General features: G+C 43.4%; 1 protein-coding gene across 1 annotated transcript in view; it reads left to right on the top strand.

Annotated features, from left to right (window-relative positions):
* TRAP1 (TNF receptor associated protein 1) overlaps positions 1-22,599 on the top strand; it is a 44,849-nt gene that overhangs the window by 3,952 nt on the left and 18,298 nt on the right. Inside the window, exons 2-4 of the mRNA XM_060124646.1 lie at positions 17,432-17,596; positions 18,483-18,565; positions 19,745-19,885. Coding sequence (XP_059980629.1) covers positions 17,432-17,596; positions 18,483-18,565; positions 19,745-19,885 — 389 coding nt within the window. The remainder of the gene's footprint in view (positions 1-17,431; positions 17,597-18,482; positions 18,566-19,744; positions 19,886-22,599) is intronic.

Here is a 22,599-nt window from a genome sequence, read left to right as displayed (position 1 = left end):
GAGGAGAATTCTGGATGGGGACAGAATATTCTTGTTTAACTGAAGCTCTGCATGTGGATTTTGTGTCCTGTATTTTGACTCTTCAGAGATGCCCCTCCCTTTTGGTTTTGCTGTGTTTCTCTGTATTCAGGGAGTTGATGTTTCTTGATAGAGTGTCAGTATTGCTTAGTAGAGAACGATTAAAACAGACTGTGAAGGCACTTCCCAGGTGGCACACTGATTAAGAATCCACCTACCAATGCAGGGCACACAGGTTCGAGCCGTGGTCTGGGAAGATCCCACATGCTGTGGAGCAACTAAGCCCATGTACCACAACTGCTGAGCCTGTGCTCTAGAGCCTGTGAGCCACAACTGCTGAGCCCGCGAGCCGCAACTACTGAAACCCACGTGCCTAGAGCCCTTGCTCTGCAACAAGAGAAGCCACTGCAATGAGAAGCCCACGCACCGCAACGAAGAGTAGCCCCTGCTCGCCACAACTAGAGAAAGCCCTTGTGCAGCAACAAAGACCAAACAGCCAAAAGTAAATAAATTTAAAAAAAAACCCAAAACAGGCTGTGAAACACAGTAAGGTTTAAGAAATAGTGAAAATGTTCAGGAATTCCAGAGGAACGCACGTAGAAAATTTTGAGGGAATACAGATCTTTTTTTTTTTTTAATATTTATTTATTTGGCTGAGCCTGGTCTTCTTTGCGGCATGTGGGATCTTTAGTTGTGGCATGCGAACTCTTAGTTGTGGCATGCGGGATCTAGTTCCCTGACCAGGGATCAAACCCAGGCCCCCTGCATTGGGAGTGCAGAGTCTTAGCCACTGGACCACCAGGGAAGTCCCCAAATCTTTATTTGATATATAAATAGAAAGTGAAGAACTTTCTGTCTAGAATATTGATATACATAAATCTTACCTCAAATGATTACAGAACTTAAGAAACAAAATGTTTGGAGAAATTTTAGATGCGAATAGCTAACCTGTGGTATCTGGTGAAATTTGAGAGAGAATGAAACCATCCGAGTTGACTTATACTGAAAAGCAGAGAATTTCATGCTTACAAGCATAAAACTATGGTAACATAGTTGGAGGTGTTCTGGAAAGAAAGCTAGAGGCTACATTCCAAACGATGACGGTTTTTCCAGTATTGTATTTTCCCTTTTGGGGAGAGGCTTAATTCTCCTTTTCATTGATCTGAAAGTACCTTTACAGAATTTTAAACTTTATAAGTAAACTTATTAAAAATTTTACTTTTTATAGAACCTGAAGCTTTAACTTAGAAATGTTTAGGTTGATATTAGATGAGTGAATTTCAAGCATTTTTTGTCATGTACTCTGGTAAGAAATGCATTCACATTGTGACCTGCTATACAAGTATGCATATACTGTACAAATATGTCTACATACTTAGCTGAAAGAGTTTTGTAAATACTTACATGTATTATGCTATGTGTTGGTTGTTTTTTTAAATATTTATTTATTTGGTTGCACCAGGTCTTAGTTGCGGCAGGTGGGCTTCTTAGTTGCGGCTCACGGGCTCCTTAGTTTTGACATGTGAACTCTTAGTTGCAGTATGCATGTGGGATTTAGTTCCCTGACCAGCGATTGAACCCTGGCCCTCTGCGTTGAGAGCACGGAGTCTTAACCACTGCGCCACCAGGGAAGTCCCATGCTATGCATTCTTTTACTTTCCGTTTCATTAAAAAAAAAAAAAAATTCTGACTTAGCTCACTGAATTGCTTAGTTCACTGAATTGCTTTCATAATCAGCAATCTTGACCTGCATTCTGAGAAACACTGTGTCCTGTGGCTGTACCTTCTGAGAAAATGACCATGTGTTTATCAAGGGCCTGCTCCAACTCTAGGGTGATCGTGGGAAAAATAAAGACATGAGACGGTCAAGGCCACTGGAGCTCCATAGTGTGGCAGCAGCAGTTCCTTAAACGAACATCTGCAGTGCCTGCTGTGGGATGAGACGGACAGGAGTCCTGGCCCTCTGTGGCTCTGATGTGGAGTGGAGTCTATGCAGACAAGTACGTGCTGTATGGATGTCATGTGAAGAAACCAAAGCAGGAAGAGGATCGCAGTAGAAGTGGGGCGGTCAGGGGAGGCCTCACGTGCAGGGTGGCGTTTAAGCAAAGCCTGGAAGGAGGTGAAGGTGTCCGAGGCAGGACGTTTCAAGCAGAGGGAGTGGTAGGTGCCAGGGTCCTGAGGCAGGAATGGGCTGGCATATTGGAGGGACAGTAAGGAGGTGGGGGCCCTGCTGGGGACGCTCTTGAGTGGAGTCGGGTTAGAGTCACGCTGCTTTCCTCTACGTGTGACTTCATGGGGAGATATGGGCAGCTGGTGATAAGATGGGGAGTTAGAGTTAAAGCTAACTTCATAGGAGTTTCCTGAGAAAAATTATTTCTACATTTTTATTAGTGAGAAGGTAGTGGTGTTTTCCCGAACAGACTGGTACAGTGAGAAAAACTTCTACCCTGTCTCAGCTCACTGCCCAGTGGCTCCAGAAAAAGCCTCTGCAGCGACGGGTGTCCACACCGTCCTTCCCTTGGGAATGAAGAAGGGCTACCCCGGTCATGGGCTGTGCGCAGTCTGCCCCTCACACTTTGCACATGCTGTATCTAGACACCCAGAGCCCTGGAGCCACAGTGTGGTGCCCCTTCCTTCACTTAACCTTCTCCTGAGGGACCTTTAGGTTGTTTGCAGTCTTCGTTCTTTTTAAAATCACAGGCAGTGCCACCAACAGTTTTTTACACCTTCACCAGTGCTAGCATAACTATTTTATAAATGTTTGTCAGTCTGACAGTGAAAATGCTATCTTGTTTTAAAATGCAATTCTTTAGCTATGAATGTGGTAATGCATCTTTTTCTATGATTCAATGCCATTGATGTTTCTTTTTTGTGAAGTGCCATTTTCCTCTTGCACTGTTGGTCGTTTTCTTGTAGATCTGTGAGTGATCTTGCTGTATTAAGGAAACTAGCCTTCTGCCACATGTTTCAGACTTTTTTTAACTCTAGTGTGTTTGCCCATTGACTTTCATTTTTTTAAATGTGGTTATTGCTCATTGTTTTATTTTTAAAAAAATAAATTTATTTTATTTTTGGCTGCATTGGGTTTTCGTTGCTGCGCGCGCGCTTTCTCTAGTTGCAGTAAGTGAGGGCTACTCTTCGTTGCGGTGTGTAGGCTTCTCATTGTGGTGGCTTCTCGTTGCAGAGCACGGGCTCTAGGCGTGCAGGCTTCAGTAGCTGTGACTCGCGGGCTCTAGAGCGCAGGCTCAGTAGTGGCGCATAGGCTTAGTTGCTCCGTGGCATGTGGGATCTTCCCGGACCAGGGATCGAACCCATGTTCCCTGCATTGGCAGGCGGATTCTTAACCACTGCGCCACCAGGGAGGTCCTCTTGTTTTTATTTTTATTTTTTTTACCTCTTTATTTTGTTTTGTTTTGTTTGGCTATGCCCTGTGACATGTGGGTTCTTTTTGTTTTGTTTTTTTTGGCTGTGCCCTGTGACATGCGGGATCTTAGTTCCCTGACCAGGGATCAAACCTGTGCCCCCTGGAGTGGAAACATGGAGTCTTAACCACTGGACCACCAGGGAAATCCCTCATTGTCTTTATTTATTCATTAAATTTTTTTAATTTTAATTTTTTATTGAGATATAATTGGCATATAACATTATAATAGTTTTAGCTGGGCAACATAATGATTCAATATTTGTATATATTGCAAAATGATCACCACAGTAAGTTTAGTTAACATCCATCACATCACATAGTTACAATTTTTTTTTTTTGTTTAAGGGTCTACTTTATTGACTTTAATTTTTATGTGGTCCATAAATTTATGGTTCTTGGGCTATGGTGTCTTGTTTGGGCAGAGTTCCCTTTTAAGTCATTAAGGAAAAAGATCTCAAGTGATCGATGTTATTAGAGGTTAGGTAGGGAAATGCACATCAAAACCATGATGAGATAGCACTTCACACCCACCAGGGTGGCTATAATAAAAAAAAACACAGGCAATAACAAACATCTGTGACGATGTGGAGAAACCTTCACCCACTGCTGGCAGGAATATAAAATGGTGCAGCACTTTGGAAAACAGTCTGGCAGTTCCTCAAATGGTACAGACTTTGATATAGACAAATGGCATAGACTTACCATTTGACCCAGCAATTCCACTCCTAGGTTTATGCCCAAGAGAATTTAAAACACAGAAACTTGTACAACAATGTTTATAGCAGCATTATTCGTAATATTAGCCAAAAAGCAGAAACAACCCAATTGTCCATCAACTGATAAGTGGATAAACATCATGTGGCCTATCCATATAATTGATGTTATTCAGCCATAACAAGGAATGAGGTATGTTACGTGCTACAATGTGGATGAACCTTGAAAACATTACGTTAAGTGAAAGAAGCCATAGACAAAAGACCATGTGTAGTATGTCCAGAATAGGCAAATGTCCAGAATAGGCAAATCTGTAGAGACAGAAAGTGGTTACCAGGAGCTGGGGGCAGGAGGAATGGGGAGTGACTACTGATGGGTATGGAGTTTCTTTCTGGAGTGTTAAAAATATTCTCAATTAGATAATGAGGTTGGTTTTGTAAATATACTAAAAGCCATTGAATGGTACATTTTAACTGGGTGAATTATATCTCAAAGCTGTTTTTAAAATATCTCTTATAATTTCTTTTAGTACTTTTTTTTTTTTTTTGCAGTACGCGGGCCTCTCACTGTTGTGGCCTCTCCCGTTGCGGAGCACAGGCTCCGGACGCGCAGGCTCAGCGGCCATGGCTCACGGGCCCAGCTGCTCCACGGCATGTGGGATCTTCCCGGACCGGGGCACGAACCCGTGTCCCCTGCATCGGCAGGCGGACTCTCAACCACTGCGCCACCAGGGAAGCCCAGTATATATCTTTTTACCTCTAAAAAGGATCTAATTATCATTTCTGTTCTCCATCCTGACTTTTTATTTAACGATTCTCAAACTTATCTTCCATCTTAAATACCCATCACTCTCCCTCCCCAGATTTACAATGGCAAAGGACTCAGCTACTCCTCTTCTGAAGGGCTTCTGGGTCACTTTTAGTGTTCTGCAATATCTAGATTAATTATATAACTTTTATATGCACTGGGAAACCAAAAAATTTGTGTGACTTTATTATTGTGGTACTCGCTTTATTGTAGTGGTCTGGAACTGAACCTGCAATATCTCCAAGGTCTGCCTAGTGCTAAACTAGCCTTACATCCTTCAGATAAACCTGCTTGGTTGTGATGTAGTATCATTTTTATATATCAATGGATTTTACTTGCTAATATTTTATTAAGGACCTCCATGTCTGTGTCCATGATTGATATTGGTGTAGTATTTTTATTGTACGTGCATGATGTCTTTGTCAGCTTTTGATGTTAGGGTTGTGCTGTCATCATAAAACTTGAATGGAAATAATTCCTTCTTTTGCTATTTTCTGAAACTGTGTAAGATTGATGTTACTTCTTCCTCATGTGATTGATAGAATTCAGTAGAAATTCTGGGCCTGGAATTTTATTTACAGAAATACTTTTGCAAATAAATTCAATTTCTTTATTACATATAAAGCAATTCAAAATTTCTGTTTCATTTGTCACTTTGGATAATTTTTTCAAGGAATTTGTCTATTTCATATAAGTTGTCAAATTTCTTGGCATAAATTTGTTCATAATGTTTCCCTATTATTTCTTTATTTTTGGCTGCGTTTGCTCTTTGTTGTGGCGCACAGCCTTTCTCTAGTTGCGGTGAGCGGAGGCCACTCTTCATTGCAGTGCATGGGCTTCTCAGTGTAGTGGCCTCTTGTTTCAGAGCACGGGCTGTAGACGCACGGGCTTCAGTAGTTGTGGCTCATGGGCTCAGTAGTTGTGGCTTGCGGGCTCTAGAGTGCAGGCTCAGTAGTTGTGGCACATGGGCTTAGTTGCTCTGCAGCATGTGGGATCTTCGCGGGCCAGGGATGGAACCCGTGTCCCCTGCATTAGCAGGCGGATTCTTAACCACTGTGCCACCAGGGAAGTCCTCTCTGGTAATACTTTTTATTTTGCAGTGTACTTTGTCTGATCTAATTTGGTCCTACCAGCCTTTTTATGCTTACTTTTTATGTGGCGTATCTTTTTCCATTCATTTACTTTCAGTGTATCTGTGCTTTTATATTTAAAGTGATTGTTTTGTAGACAGCATATAATTAGGTCTTGCTTTATCAATTCTGACAGTCTTTGCCTTTATAATCAAAGTGTTTAGTCCATTGACCTAAAATGTAATTATTGATATAGTCAGATTTATCTCTACCATTATGTTATTTGTCCCCTCTCATTTTTTCCTGTCTTCTAGCTTTCTTGTATTCTTTTGGATCAAGTAAATATTTTTTAGAATTCCATTTTAGTTTACTAATGCTTTTTTAGCTATACCTCTTTGCATCATTTTTTATTGGTTACTCTGGAGAGAGTAATGTTCATCCTTAACTTTTCATAGTCTGTTTAGAATTAGTATTGTAATATACCATATAAACTGTAAAAGCCTTGCAACTATATAGGTGCATTTATTCCCTCCACCCCATCCTTTATGTTACATTTGTCTTATGTATTGCCTGTACATACGTTGTAAACCCCACAAGATAATGTTTTAATTTTTGGTTTAAATTGCTGTATATATTTTAAGGAAATTAGAGAAAAATTCTTTTGTGTTTACATAGGTTATCATTTCTGATGCTCTGCATTCCTTTTTGAAGATCCAAGTTTCCATTTCATGTCATTTACTTTCAGCCTGAAGAACTGTAGCATTTCTTTTAGTGCAGGTCTGCTGTTTAATACTTAAACAGCATTAAGTACCATTGTCTTTCAGCCTCCATATTTCTGATGAAAAGTTAGCTGTCATTCAACTTACTGTTCCCTCATGTAATGTGTTGTTTTTCTCTGGTTGCTTCCAAGATTTTCTCTTTTTATTTGGTTTTCAGCAGTTTGATTATGATGTGCCTAGGTGTTTTTCTTTGATATTACCTTGCTAGTGGTTCATCGAACTTTTGAATCTGTAAATATATGTCTTTGACCAGCTTTGGGGGAATTTTCCAGTTATTATTTCTTCAGATGTTTTTTCTGCTCTATTCTCTTTCTCCGCTCCTTCTGGGACTCCAGTTACATGTATGTTAAACTTATTTCTGTTGTCCCACATATATCTGAGACCCTGTTCTTTTTTTTTTTTTTTTTTTTGTGGTACGCAGGCCTCTCACTGTTGTGGCCTCTCCCATTGTGGAGCACAGGCTCCGGACGCACAGGCTCAGCGGCCATGGCTCACGGGCCCAGCTGCTCCGCGGCATGTGGGATCCTCCCAGACTGGGGCACGAACCCGAGTCCCCTGCATCGGCAGTTAGGCTCTTAACCACTGCCTTTGCCACCAGGGAAGCCCTGTTCATTTGTTTTTAATCTGTTTCACATTGAATAATTTCTGTCAATTTATTTTGAAGTCCATAGACTCCTCTGTTGTCTCCATTTGGTTTTTAAGCCTTCTAGTTAATTTGTAAGTTTCAAACTTTTTTTTTTTTTTACTTCTTTATTGGAGTATAATTGCTTTACAGTGGTGTGTTAGTTTCTGCTGTATAACAAAGTGAATCAGCTATATGTGTACATATACTCCAATATCTCCTCCCTCTTGCATCTTCCTCCTACTCTCCCTATCCCACCCCTCTAGGTGGACACAAAGCACCTAGCTGTTCTCCCTGTGCTATGCGGCTGCTTCCTGCTAGCTACGTATTTTATATTTGGTAGTGTATAATGTCCATGCCACTTTCTCACTCATCCCAGCTTATCCTTCCCCCTCCCTGTTTCCTCAAGTCCATTCTCTAAGTCTGTGTCTTTATTCCTGTCCTGCCCATAGGTTCTTTGGAACCATTTTTTTTCTTTTTTTTTTTAAGATTCCATATATATGAGTTAGCATACAATATTTGTTTTTCTCTTTCTGACTTACTTCACTCTGTATGACAGTCTCTAGGTCCATCCACCTCACTACAAATAACTCAGTTTCGTTTCTTTTTATGGCTGAGTAATAGTCCATTGTATATATGTGCCACATCTTCTTTATCCATTCATCTGTCAGTGGACGCTTAGGTTGCTTCCATGTCCTGGCTATTGTAAATAGAGCTGCAATGAACATTGTGGTACATGACTCTTTTTGAATTATGGTTTTCTGAGGGTATATGCCCAGTACAGACATGGTATTTTCTGTATGTAGGATTTCCACTTGGTTCTTCTATTATAGTTTGTCTCTGAGATTTCTCATCTTTTATTTTGAGGATATTTTACTTTATGTCATATAGTATTGTTATAATGGCTGTTTTAAAGCCCTTGTCTTCTGATACCAACATCTGGATCTTCTTGGCACCAGTCTCCATTGACTGACACTTCTCTTTAGCAGGGGTTGCATTTTCCTGATTCTCTGTATATTGAGTAACTTTTTATTGCATCCTGGACATTGTGGATGTTGCCTTGTGGAATCTCTGGACTCTTGTTATATTCCTCTGACGAGTAGTTGTTGTTTTAAAGGTGGGTATTGACCTGGTTGGCCCGCCGCTGCAAATACTTTCTCTTAGGCAGCAGCTTGACTTTTTTCCTTAACTGGGCTGCTTGCAGTTTGCCCCACATATGCATGGTTCAGGTCAGCCAGAGACTTAGAAGAATTTATTCCCCAAATTGGGGGCTCCCTATCTCTGACTCGCCTTTCTGGGATTTCCTCCCTTCACTTTTCATATTCTGTGGTTTTCCAAATCTCTCCTCTGGTTCTTCAGGCCAGAAAAGTACACATTGTGTGTGTTTTCTCTTAGAGTTTTAGCCACCCCTCATTGAACCCACCCTCATTCTGTGCTGTTCCCTTCTTCCAAATATCTTCTCTCCAGAATCTGCCTGCTTTTGTTGGTTCTCCAGAGCCTTCAGGTAGTCTTTTTGTTGTTGTTCCTGTGTTCATGGTTGTTGTCAGGTTTGGTTGGTAGGATACACCTCAGCCATACAGGAAGTGGCACTTTGTGTAATAAAGACGAAAAGTGAAATTGCTGTTATCCATATCACATTTGAGAAAATGGGAGATTGTCCATTTGGAATATGTAATTCCAGAGAAACAATCAGCATATTTCTCATAGCTTAAAATAATGTGTCTGTATTTAAGGTACATAACTTAGGATGCCATTATGAAGCAAAACCATAGTAAGAACTATGGCTGATTTATAAGAAAGATTTTTTTTTTTTCCTTAAGAAAACAAAGCAAAAGAACATACCGGGCTTCCCTGGTGGCGCAGTGGTTGAGAGTCTGCCTGCCGATGCAGGGGACGCGGGTTCGTACCCCGGTCCGGGAGGATCCCACATGCCGCGGAGCGGCTGGGCCCGTGAGCCATGGCCACTGAGCCTGCGTGTCCGGAGCCTGTGCTCCGCAACGGGAGAGGCCACAAACAGTGAGAGGCCCGCATACCGCAAAAAAAAAAAAAAAAAAAGAACATACCCATTGTGTTTTGACTCATGTGCCTGCCTTAGCAGGCCCCTGTTGGCAGTTGCATTTTTAATTTATGCTTACTAGTTAAAATGGCCTTGTGGATCACTATTGCCATCTGTTGGCTGATTGAATGGGGTTCTGATTGAGTATAGTGATGTTTATGCTGATAAAAAGTTTCATGATTGTAAAAAAAAAGGCTGCTTCTGCATCAGATGCTTTGGCATACAGAGAAATATGTTTGTTCTTGCTTTCAGAGAATTTGATGCTAAGAAATATAAGCTTGTTCCTGCCCTACTTTGGTGAGATGTTATATATTAAGAAAAAGTTAATAGTAGAAGAAATGCCACAAGCTGGCTTGTAATAGCAGTTTTAATTTAGTAGCATGGAAAACAAGTGCTCTGAATTCATAGTAGGGAGAGATTATTGTGTACTGTGGTGGGGGGTGGGAAGGCCTGGTGGGAGAGCGGGCCTTATGCTGGATCCTGAAGCAGTTCAAATGGAAAGAAGTTGGAGGTAGAGGAAGCAGCATGAGCACTGGCAGGTGTGTGTGTTGTCAGATTCAAACTATCGGTGCTTCCCATTTTGTGACCCCAAACCACCAAACAGATTAATACTAAGACATTGTAGCTTGACACTGAGGTTTGTGGTTTTTCCTTTAGGGTGTAGGGGGAACATGAGGACCGATACTGTGCAGATAGTGTGTTTGTATCTGGTTCAGGCAGACTTACTGCACTATTGGCTTATTCTTTTTTTTTTTTTTTCGGTACACGGGCCTCTCACTGTTGTGGCCTCTCCCGTTGTGGAGCGCAGGCTCAGCGGCCATGGCTCACGGGCCCAGCCGCTCCGCAGCATGTGGGATCTTCCTGGACCGGGGCACGAACCCGTGTCCCCTGCATCGGCAGGCAGACTCTCAACCACTGTGCCACCAGGGAAGCCCTGGTTTATTCTTAAAATTACTGTAGAAAGTTCAGTTAACCTGAAATCAACTCTGTTCTTGATAGCTGTTGATTAATATAATCTTGGAATATAATGGAAATTCTTAAAATTGTGGTTGAAAATATGGATTGCTTATTTTTTTCCCTTTTCCTAACTCTGAGGACTTATATTATTCCCATCATAAACAACATATTAAATCCTTTCAAAAGTATTGTGAGTATTAAGTGGCGAAAAAAGCAAAAGGAATAGGAAAAATAAGACATGGGAAAATTGTGTTTAATCTTGGAGCAAGGAAGTCCTTTACAAACAGAAGACTAATTTCCTTAATATATAAAGAGTTCTTACAAATCAGTAAGAAAAAATTCTGTAGAAAATGATCAGAGGATATCAACAGTCCATTAACATAAAAGGAAATAGAAAATATTTTAAAATGTGGATAGATGCTCCATCTTGCTTATAATAAGAGAAATATAAATGAAAACTACAGTAAAATTTTTACCTAACTGATAAGCTAAGATCCAAAAGTTTTATAACATTACCATCTTAGCAAGAGTGTGGGGTGATACACACTCTCATAATATTGCTGGTGGGAATGTAAACTGATAAGTTTCTGGAGGGTGAGTTGGCAGCATTGACCACAGTTTAAATTGGACATAACCTTGGACCTGATGATTCCACTTCTCGATGTGTACTCAAATGTATACTTGTGCATAAATGAAATGACACATGTATAGGAATATTCCTTAGAGTCTTATTTTTTATTTTGAAATATTTTTTACTTTACAGAGATGTTATAAAAATAGTACTCAGTCTTCCCTTCCCCTTTCCTTAATTTCCCCTAATATTACTATCTTTCGTGGCCATGGTATAATTATTGAAAACTGAAATAACAGTGACACAGTACTACTCAGTAATATGCCGGTCTTACCTGACTTTAGCTGGGTTTCCCATCCATGTCCTTTGCTGGACCAGGATCCTCCATCCTGTACTTGTGTCTCTTCAGTTTGTGTTCGTCTTTCAGCACCTTGACACTTTTGTGTATATATATTTGGGTTCGTCTGGTGTTTTCTTATGATTAGATCGAGATGTGGTTTTGGTGAGAACACAACAGAAAACAGGCTGTGCCCTCTCACCCCACCAGGAGTTGCAGGATATGGACACATCTCATTCCTGATGATGGTGACTGCAGTCGCTTAGTTAAAGGTTATCTGCCACTTATTTCACCGTAAAGTACTGTTTCTCTCTTTGAAACCAAGAGGGGGGATTCTTTGAGATTCTGAAGATGTTCTGTTTCTGGTGAACGTCAAATCAACAATCTGTACCTGTCACAGCTGTTACTGTGCTTGTCTGATGGTGATTGTCTATTTCCATCATTCCTTATACATTTACTAATTGTAATTCTACTATAAGGAAGAGGTCCTTTCTCCTCCATTTATTTATTATTTATGTAGGTGTGGACTTATATTTATTTTGTTCACCAGCTGACAGTCCCCCACTGTCATTATATTGTTGCTCAGGTTGTCCTCGATTTTGCCACCGGGAGCGCCTTCCGCTCAGAGCCTGTGACCTCTCAGCACGTCCCGTCATCTGTGAGTCCTTCACTTTCTAGCACCACAGGTATTCTGGGCTCATCTGGTGTGTTCTCCAGTGGTCTCGATTCCTTTTATTGGAGAATGGTATTTACAAACCAAAGATCTGGGTGCCAGGGAGGGTGACCACACCCCCCAATTTGCCCAGGATGAAGGCATTTCCTGGGATGTGGGACTTTGGGGTGGCAGGTCCGAGACGGGTGCTCTCCCTGGTGCCAGGTGTGCTCACTGCTGCTTGGGTGTCCCCAGACACAGCCAGGAAGTATGCGTGTGTGTGCACTGTCACCCACATGTATGCACCTTGGTGTTTATTTCTACACTGACACTGATGCCTCCATTTGCAGCACAGCAAGGTTCACCCTGGCCTCCCCCTGCCCTTTCCTGACTCCTTTCTCCTGACTTGAGTCACAATGTACTCACTTGCTTGAGCTTAGTATATACACAGAGCAGTTTGAGAATTGCTACCGCTTCTGCTACAGTAATAGTATGCTGTCCTTTTTGAGCCCAGCTTTACAATATACAGTTGACCCTTGAACAGTTGACCTCTGAACTGTGAGGGTCCGCTTATTTGCAGATTTTTTTCACTAAGTAGGTACTGCAGTACTACACAATTTGCAGTTGGTTGGAATCCACGGATGTGGATATGCTTGTGTTGAAGGGCCAACTACAGAGTTATACTTGGATTTTCAACTTCACGGGGGGTGGGGTGGAGGGTTCTGTGCCCCAACACCCCCGTTGTTCAAGGGTCACCTGTGCAAAGTACTGGTTTTTTTCTTTTTCCCCAAATGCTGTTTTCTAAAGTCACTTAGGTTCTTTCAGGGCAGTTATGTTATTCATAGTATAGTTGTGCACATTTGTTACTGTTTGTATTTAGTTTTTTGTTCTCCACACACCCTGGTTGCTCTTAACTATTTACTTTTTGGGTATGTGAAACATTACCATGGTTCTAAGAATCAGAGGGAAAAGGGATACTCAGAAATGCACGTTCCCCTCAGCTCTGCTACGCCATTCCCAACCTCCTTTCTCCATTCTGTTCCCACACATCTGTTATGGGTCGAATCGTGTGTCCCCCAAAAGATGCTGAAATTCTAACCCTCAGGACCTGTGAATGCGATCTTATTTGGAAATAAGGTCTTTGCAGAAGATCAGGTTAAGATGAGGTCGTTAGGGTGGGCCCTAATCCGATATGACTGTGTCCTTATAAAAAGGGGAAATCTGGATGCAGAGGCAGACACGAGCAGAGGGGAGACGATGTGAAGACACAGGGAGAAGGTGGTCATCTCTAAGCCAAAGAATGCCTGGGGCTCCCAAAGCTGGGAGAGAGTAATAGAACAGATTCTCCTTCACAGCCTCAGAAGGAACCAGCCCTGCCAACACTTTGATTTTACACTTCTAGCCTTCACAACTGTGAGATGATAAGTTTCTGTTGTTTAAGCTGCCCAGCCTGTGGTGCTTTGCCACAGCAGTCCCAGGAAATTAACAGCCCTTGTAACCAGTTTCTTATGGCTTAAATTGTGTGCCCCCAAAAGATACGTTCAAGCCCTTACCTGTGAATGTGACCTTATTTGGAAGTAGGGTCTTTGCAGGTATAATAAGATGAGGTCATATTTGATTAGAGTGAGCCCCAAATCTGGTATAACTGACCTTAAGAAGAGCGAAATTTGGACACAGAGGAGACACACATGGGGAAGAGAGGACCATGTGATGACAGAGGCAGAGAGTGGAGTGAGGCAGCCCCAAGCCCAGGGCTGCTGGCAATACCAAAAGCCAGGAGAGAGGCGTGGACAGACTGTCCCTCAGAGCCTTCAGAAGGAATCAGCCCTGCCAACACCTCGGTTTTCCACTTCTGGCCTCCAGAACCGTGAGAGATTAAGTTTCTGTGTTGTAAACCACCTTGTCTGTGGTACTTTGTTACGGCAGCCTTAGCAAACGAATACACAATCTCATTAGTTTCTCATTTATCCTTCCTGTTTCTTTTGCACAAAAGAGTGGAAACATGGATATTTTCCTGTATCTCCTTTCTTCCATGAAGGGTAAGCATGCAATCAATAGATAACTCTTTATCACTTTGGAGCATTATGTTTAACAGCACAAGACTGGAAACAGTTTAAACATCCATCAGTTGAGCGCTAGTTAAATACTTATCCATTACAGTGGAATATTATTTGCTCACTAAGAAGAATAAGCAGCTTTATATGTACTAAAACAGAGTGATCTCTAAGATGTGTTTTTTTTTTTTTTAAAAAAATATTTATTTATTTATTTATTTGGCCATGCTGGGTCTTAGTTGTGGCATGCAGGTTCTTTTTTAGTTGCAGTATGACGGATATAGTTCCCTGACCAGGGATCGAACCCAGGCCCCCTGCATTGGGAGTGCGGAGTCTTTTTTTTTTTTTTGCAGTACGCGGGCCTCTCACTGTTGTGGCCTCTCCTGTTGCGGAGCACAGGCTCAGCGACCATGGCTCATGGGCCCAGCCGCTCCGCGGCATGTGGACCTGGGCACGAACCCGCGTCCCCTGCATCGGCAGGCAGACTCTCAACCACTGCGCCACCAGAGAAGCCCCTGGGAGTGCGGAGTCTTAACTGCTGGACTGCCAGCGAAGTCCCTAAGATGTGTTGTTGATTAAAATATTTATACACAGAAGACTGGAAATAAAAGTGTGCCAGCCATAATCCAGTAGCCCCTTCCCCCCATATGAGAGCAGGTTTAGAACAGTTAGTTCAAGGAGTCTGAAAATGAGAGGAGCCCTTAGCCTGTGAATTGTTCTATTTTGTGTGATTTCTGGTTTCCTTTGGGGTAGGGATGGTTTACAGCTAACCAGGAGGAAATGCAACCTGTTCTTTCCTGATGGGACTGAAAGGCAGATGGCGAGGAAAGGACCATGAGCAGAAGGGCAGGACAGGAAGTGGGGATAGGGGTCAGTTCAACAAATGTATGCAAGTGGAGCGGGTCAGGAGTCCTTCTTCCAGGGCATGGGGTGTCAGCAGGCCTGCTGGACTGGGGAGGAAGGAGGTGAGTTCTGGAGGTTTGGGGTGTTGCTTAGTGGAGGGCCTGGAAGACCAGCCTGAAGCATTTGGAATTGATGAGGTTGCGTTCAGGAATAAGTCCTCAGAAATCAGAAATAACAAGATGGAATTGGTGTCAGAAGAATAACATGTTGAAATTTAAGGGATGGGTTGCAGGGAACAGTGCTGTAGGCAGGAAAACCTGCTCAAAGGCCTTGGACCGGGAGAACTGGGGGAGGTCTCGGGGGACAAGGATAAGTGCTTCGTGCATATCACTGTTGGAAGAAGACTCAGTATGATCCCCTCCTCCCCACTGTGTCCTTTCCTGAGGCCACATGATAGGGAGTGGTTGCCGATGAAATGTGGTAAGAGGAGTATTAGATGTAAGAATTTCTAAAATGCTTTCAGCATCTTTGGGCTTATGTGGAGGCATGGTCAGGAACACCACCAATCTGTGCTTACCGAGCTTTCTGCCCCTCTTCTTCTGGGGGACCTCCCCCATCACTCCGACTTCTGGTGGCCCAAACACTTTCACGTCCAGAGTAGTGCTCAATGGAGAACTAGAATCCAGAATCCATCCTGAGGCCCAACCCGGGTCTTGCATCCCTCAAACATCTCTCCTTTATCCTAGTCTCACTGATTTCATCCTGAAGTTCTACTGTACTTTAAAGCAGAGGGTTCCCAGCTTTTGTGGGGAACCTGTTTATGTCTCCAAATGTGGCCAGGAGCGCTGTCCCTGGGAGGGGAGGCAGCGTGTGGTTGCCCATAGTCCACTGGCATCATTCGCCCTGCATCAGGGCGAATCACAGGGACCCCAGCACCCCCACCTGGCCTGGTGCAGACTGTTTGTTAAACCCTCTAACCAAATACCATTTAATTCCAGAAGAAATACTCCAGTTGTGGGTTTTTTGTTTTTGGGTTTTGGGTTTTTGGGGTTTTTTTAAGCTGTATGGATAAGGTGAACAATACAGTTAGGCCAGAGAATTAAATATCAATATTTAGATTGGAAATTGAATATTTTCTGAAATGGGGTAGTTTTAAAGGTATTCTGCGTAGAGGTAAAGGCTAACATCGTGTTATTTATAAATCCAAGAGTAAGCTTAAAGAAAATGCAGATTTTTTGCCTTGTAGGAATGTGGAAGTCAATATGTTGATTTTTAAACCTACAAGTTATTTCTGGACATTCTAAATCATTCCTTTCTGACTGTCACATGTATGTAGTTACATAACAGGCAGCTGCAGTTTGTTATGGCCTAGACTTTCACATGGAGTGTCTTGTATGTCTGACCTGTATCCTTGAAAAGGTCGGGCCTTAAGTGCCTACTGAACAATGCCAGTCCCCAGCGAGTGTCTTCAGGGGCTGCTGGTGAGGACTGGCTCCATCCTGCCGGTTAGAGTGGAGGTATCTGCACGTGTTTCTTTTTTTTTTTTTAATATTTATTTAAATTTATTTGGTTGTGCCGGGTTTTAGTTGTGGCAGGCGGCCTCCTTAGTTGTAGCATGTCAACTCTTAGTTGTAGCATGTGAACTCTTAGTTGCAGCATGCATGTGGGATCTAGTTCCCTGAGCAGGGATCAAACCCTGGGCCCCCTGCATTGGGAGCGCCGAGTCTTAACCACTGCGCCACCAGGGACAACCCTTTGCATGTATTTCTGTAGCGTCTGTCAACCATACCAGGCTGGGGACAGCAGTGTCAAATGGAAGGGTTTTCCTTCTTCCCTTGCAGTGGTTTCTTGGTCCGCTGTGCTGAGCAGGAAGTTACAGAAAAGCAACTCAAGAGACATTGTGAATCCCCTTCCTGATTGCGAAGTAGAGGAGATCATCCCCTGGTTTGCAGTTTTTAAATACACTAATTTTAAAAACTCTTTGACAGTTTTGGACAAAAAGGGAAAGGAAAAGAATCAGCAAAGATTCTTTAGAAGATGATGAGACTGTTTGAGAACATCAACATTTTAATATTTGGCTCCCTCTTAGGGGTATTTTTTCTCCCTTTTTCCATGTTAGTTACACCGTAAGAAGACTGGCCAGCCTGTCATTATTTCCGGCTCCTGGAGGGCCTGTGAGCACTGAGGCGTGTGTGGGTTTGGTGGGTTTGTGCACGATCTCACTGGGGGACATAAGTGGGAAGTGGTGTCAAAAGGCCCCTGCCCATTCCTGCGGTTCTGCCCCAAGTTCTCATGTGTTCTTGGTATTTGCCACGTGTGAGGATATGTTACCAGAACTACCTGCCAAAATACCAGCTAGCTGCACAGCATTTGTCACTTCTGATTTCTCCTGGGTGACACTGGGTCTTTCGAGCAAAAGCCTGCCTTAAAGAATTCCATGTTAGCATCTGCCAGACGTGAACAAATTAGGATTTTCTGTTTCTGAAGTCTTATTAACTCTCATTCTTTCTCACATTTGTCTTTTCAGGAAAACCAGTTCTGTGTCCTTGGAGGCCCCCAGCCCAGTCCTGGAGTCCCAGGCAAAACCTGGCTTCAAGCTCCCACGTTGGACGGCTGTTCAGCTCCCAGGCTGCTGAGGACCGGAAGGAGGAGCCCCTGCACTCCATCATCAGCAGCTCGGAGACCGTGCAGGGTACTGTATGTAGCTGCGTTTGGGTCCAGGAAGTCTTTGTTGGCTCGTTGCTGGCTCATGAGGGGAAGATTTTGAGGCAGAAGCAATGATTGATAGAGCCACCCACTCGCTTCAGACGAAGGAAGGTCTTGGTTGGAGGGAGGGTTCCCCAAAACAATGCCGCCTGCGTTTCCGGCTTCTCAGGAACTTCTGACTTCCATCCTGGCGTATCTTGCCCCCTCTGGTGGTCACCCGTGAGTTCGCATGGGGCCCCTTTAAAGTGGTGATTCACGGCACATCTGCTAATAATCATGGAAGCAGGATGCAAACTCAGTGTTGGCCCCGCCGGTGAAGGACTGCAGTCCGACTTGTCCTTCATTCCTGGCAAGTGTGGAAGGCAATCTCCAGAGCCAGTCCTGCAGTGGGTCCATTTCTGGCTTTCAAATGAGACAACAACAGAATATTTGATGTTTGGGTTAAGAGGAGAAGTGAGGTTTTCTTGTTACTTTGCTCTCTAAATGATCAATTCGGAAACAACTGTATTCAGAATAGAATCCAGGGTCTGGTTGTTAGAGCCAGCTCGCCTCAGGACTGGGTAAGGTGCCAGCCTCGACAGCCCCTGGAGGTAGCCCGACCTGAGGCCTGCGGGCTGCGGGGAGGGAGGCAGGTGAGGGCTTGTGCCCCTACGCCCCTTTCTACAGGGAGAGGGAACCACTGGTTTGTTCCACTCCCAAGACCTCCTGCCTGAGGCCCAGACACTTGGTTTCTTTCTTTCTTTTTTGTTCGCTGTTTTGAAACATGTTTAAAACTCCTTACCTTAAAGATTTTTTTGAATGTTTTACATAGCATTTTCTTCCACGAAAAAAGACATTAAACTTTATTGGTTGTGTCTGCAATTCATTACTAGGTTCTGTTTCCAAACATGAGTTCCAGGCTGAGACAAAGAAGCTTCTGGACATCGTTGCCCGTTCCTTGTACTCAGAAAAAGAGGTGCAGTACCCGCTAATCACTCCCGGCACTCGCAAGGTTTCTTTTGGCGAGACTGTTTCTATGCTATTCTGGGGAGGTGCCAGCTAGTACATTAGCTGTGAAAATGCATTAAATTTGGACAGGTCCTGATCTGGGCTACCAGTGAGAGTATTTTTACCAAAATCTGTTGGGTTTCATGGATAACTATATGCAGGTGATTCTTTGAGCCAGATTGAACCTGGGAATTAATGAATTGTGCTGATAATTTAGAAGTCCCTCGGGTGTTGCCGTGGGGTCCTGCTGAGGTCCATCTCTGTGGTGTTGTTGATGTGTGCTGAGGCCCTGGGTTCACGCCCCTCATCACCTGGCATCGCCACCTGTGGTCTGTGGGGGTGTTGGGGCTGAAGGAGGAAGACCCCGGCCCAGGGTGGAGTAGAGCAGGGAGGAGCTGCCAAGGACCTTTTTGAGGAGATGAAGCTCAAAATGATGAAGCTCAAGGGTGACAGGCCATGGTGAACCATCGTTTCCATGCTCATTTTTGCTAAAATGCAAAGAATTTGAGAAGGGTAAAGCACAACTTTCCAAAATGAAAGGACTTTCCAGGGAATATTTCCAGGTCTTGTCCTGTTAAATTCTATATTCAAGTGTCCCCGTGACATCCAGCTTCTGTTCTCTTGGGGTCAGGTCACACCACCTTCCCTCTCCCCATGACTGTAAGTGGAAGGTCTGTCGCTGGTAAAGGGCTTTACAAACACGGGTTGGTAGTTGGGTCTGTGGCCCTTTTTTCTCCTGAACATGGTAGGTCTGGTTTGTGATTAGATTAAATGAAGTCAATGAGTCCTTTGTGGAGTAGAAAAAATATGTTTTGAGGATATTTTGACATCCCTGGGCAAGAGTTGAGAAAGAAGTTGTCTCACAGGGTCCTGTTTGGAATTAACTTAACAGATTGACACCTAACTCCAGGTTTGATGTTGAGGAAGGAGCAGTAGAGTCAGAGTCGACATAAAGTTGGGTCACGGCAATGTGATCTAACTTCAATCATTCTGTGAGCTGCCCTGGAGAAACTGCCTTTGAGGAAAGCAGGACGTCTTTCTGGTTAAACAGTTCTGTGGCATTTCTCCCCCAGCCTGTACCAGTTGCTGCAGATGCTGCTAACCAAATAGGTCCTGCAGCGTTGGCATCTTCTTTCCATTTCCGTAGGTGTTCATACGGGAGCTGATCTCCAATGCTAGCGACGCCTTGGAAAAGCTGCGTCATAAGCTGTTGTCTGAAGGCCAGACGCTGCCGGAAATGGAGATTCACTTGCAGACTGATGCCGAGAAAGGCACCATCACGATCCAGGTACTTCATCCAAGTGTCTCGACGCGGGGCATGCCACCTTGCCTCCCATGCTGGTGACCGCCAGTGCCTCTCCACCCTCTGGGATGGGGGACAGGCTGCCTTTTCGTCATGGCTGTAGGCTCCTAGTAACCTGCTGACCACCGTTACTGTTAATTTACTATAAAAACACTCATTCAGGGCTTCCCTGGTGGCACAGTGGTTGAGAGTCCACCTGCCGATGCAGGGGACACGGGTTTGTGCCCCGGTCTGGGAAGATCCCACATGCCGCAGAGCGGCTAGGCCCGTGAGCCATGGCCACTGAGCCTGCGTGTCCGGAACCTGTGCTCCGCAACGGGAGAGGCCACGGCAGTGAGAGGCCCGCATACTGCAAAAAAAAAACCCAAAAACCCCACTCATTCAACATAGAAAATTTAGAAAATACAGATAAGCAGAAGAGGAGATGTTTTATTTATTTATTTTTAAATTTTATTGAAGTATAGTTGATTTACAATGTTGTGTTAATTTCTGCTGTACAATGAAGTGACTGTTATACATATATATTCTTTTTCATATTTTTTTCCGTTCTGGTTTATCACAGGATATTAAATATCGTTCCTGTGCTCTACAGCAGGACCTTGTTGTTTATCCATCCTATGTATAATAGTTTTCATCTGCTAATCCCAAACTCCTATCCATCCCTCCCCACGATCTGCCCCGCAACCACAGGTCTGTTCTCTGTGTCCGTGATTCTGTTTTGTAGATAGGTTCATTTGTGTTGTATTTTACATTCCACATGTAAGTGATATCATATAGTATTTGTCTTTCTCTTTCTGATTTAACTTCACTTAGTATGATAATCTCTAGGTCCATCCATGTTGCTACCGATGGCTTTATTTCATTATTTTTTTATGGCCGAGTAATATAATATATTACTATATATTATATTACTCGTAATATAATATATATAATTATTACATAATTATATATATTATATATATTATATATATATAATATATATACACATAATGTATGTATTTTATATATATATATATATATATATATATATATATATATATATATATATACACACCACATCTTTATCCATTCATCTGTCAACGGACATTTAGGTTGTCTCCATGTCTTGGCTATTGTAAATAGTGCTGCTGTGAACATAGGGGCACATGTATCTTTTCGAATTATAGTTTTGTCTGGGTATGTGCCCAGGAGTGGGTTTGATGGATCACATGGCAACTCTAGTTTTCTGAGGGACCTCCATACTGTTTTTCATAGTGGCTGCACCAGTTTACATTCCCACCAACAGTGTAAGAGGGGTTCCCTTTTCGAAGAGGAGAAAACTTAAAATCACCCCATCATTCAAAGATAAATACTGTTGACATTTTAGTATGTGTCTATTTAGGGTTTTGATCTATGCATTTGTCTACATATCTAAACAGGTTTTTTTTTTTTTTTTTTTTTTTTATGGTACGCAGCCTCTCCCTGTTGTGGCCTCTCCTGTTGCGGAGCACAGGCTCCAGACGCGCAGGCTCAGCGGCCATGGCTCACGGGCCTAGCTGTTCCGCGGCATGTGGGATCTTCCCGGACCGGGGCATGAACCCATATCCCCTGCATCAGCAGGCGGACTCTCAACCACTGCGCCACCAGGGAAGCCCTAAACAGATTTTTAAAAATTTTTTTGGCCACGCCACGAGGCTTGTGGGATCTTAGTTCCCTGACCAGGGATTGAACCCACGCCCTTGGCAGTGAGAGCACGGAGTCCTAACCACTGGACTGCCAGGGAATTCCCTAAACAGATTTTTAAATGATATATTATTTTTTAATATACAGGTGACCCTGAATAACACTGGGGAGGCGGGGACAGACCCTCCCCATAGTCAGAAATCCACATATAACTTCTAGTCTGTCCTCTGTATACCCAGTTCCTCCACATTTGCAGGTCTCCCTACGCAGTTCCTCTGTACCCACTGTTCCACATCCATGGATTCAACCAACTGCGGGTCGTGTGGTACTGTAGGTAGTACTTGCTATTGGAAAAAAATCTGTGAATAGGTGGACCCGCATAGTTCCGATCTGTGTTATTCAAGAGTCAGCTGTAACTCTTCATATTTTTTTTTTAATTTATTTATTTTTGGCTGTGTTGGATCTTCATCACTGCACACAGGCTTTCTCTAGTTGAGGCGAGTAGGGGCTACTCTTCGATGTGATGCGCGGGCTTCTCATTGTGGTGGCTTCTCTCATTGCGGAGCACGGGCTCTAGGCATGCAGGCTTCAGTAGTTGCAGTGCGCAGGCTCAGTAGTTGTGGCATGTGGGCTCAGTAGTTGTGCCTTGTGGGCTCTAGAGCGCAGGCTCAGTAGCTGTGGCACATGGGCTTAGTTGCTCTGCGGCATGTGGGATCTTCCCAGACCAGGGCTTGAACCCGTGTCCCCTGCATTAGTAGGTGGATTCTCAACCACTGCGCCACCAGGGAAGCCCCACACTTTTTTTTTTGTTTTGTTTTGTTTTGTTTTGTTTAGCCCCACACTTTTAACCATACTTATACTCTTGTGATGCATATTTCCCCATGTTATTGAATATTCTGTGGTACTATATTTTAATCACAGCCCGGTATTTGGATTAACAGTCTTACTTTAGACGCAGCAATAGTTTTGGCGGCTGTTGTAACCTTTGAGCAGTTTAAAGTCAAAGAGTTAGAAAGGCAGAAATGGGGTTCATCAGG

The sequence above is a fragment of the Lagenorhynchus albirostris genome, chromosome 15 (genome assembly GCF_949774975.1).
Source record: "Lagenorhynchus albirostris chromosome 15, mLagAlb1.1, whole genome shotgun sequence".
Classification (NCBI taxonomy): Eukaryota; Metazoa; Chordata; class Mammalia; order Artiodactyla; family Delphinidae; genus Lagenorhynchus; species Lagenorhynchus albirostris.
This window is presented reverse-complemented; position numbering and strand designations above follow the sequence as displayed.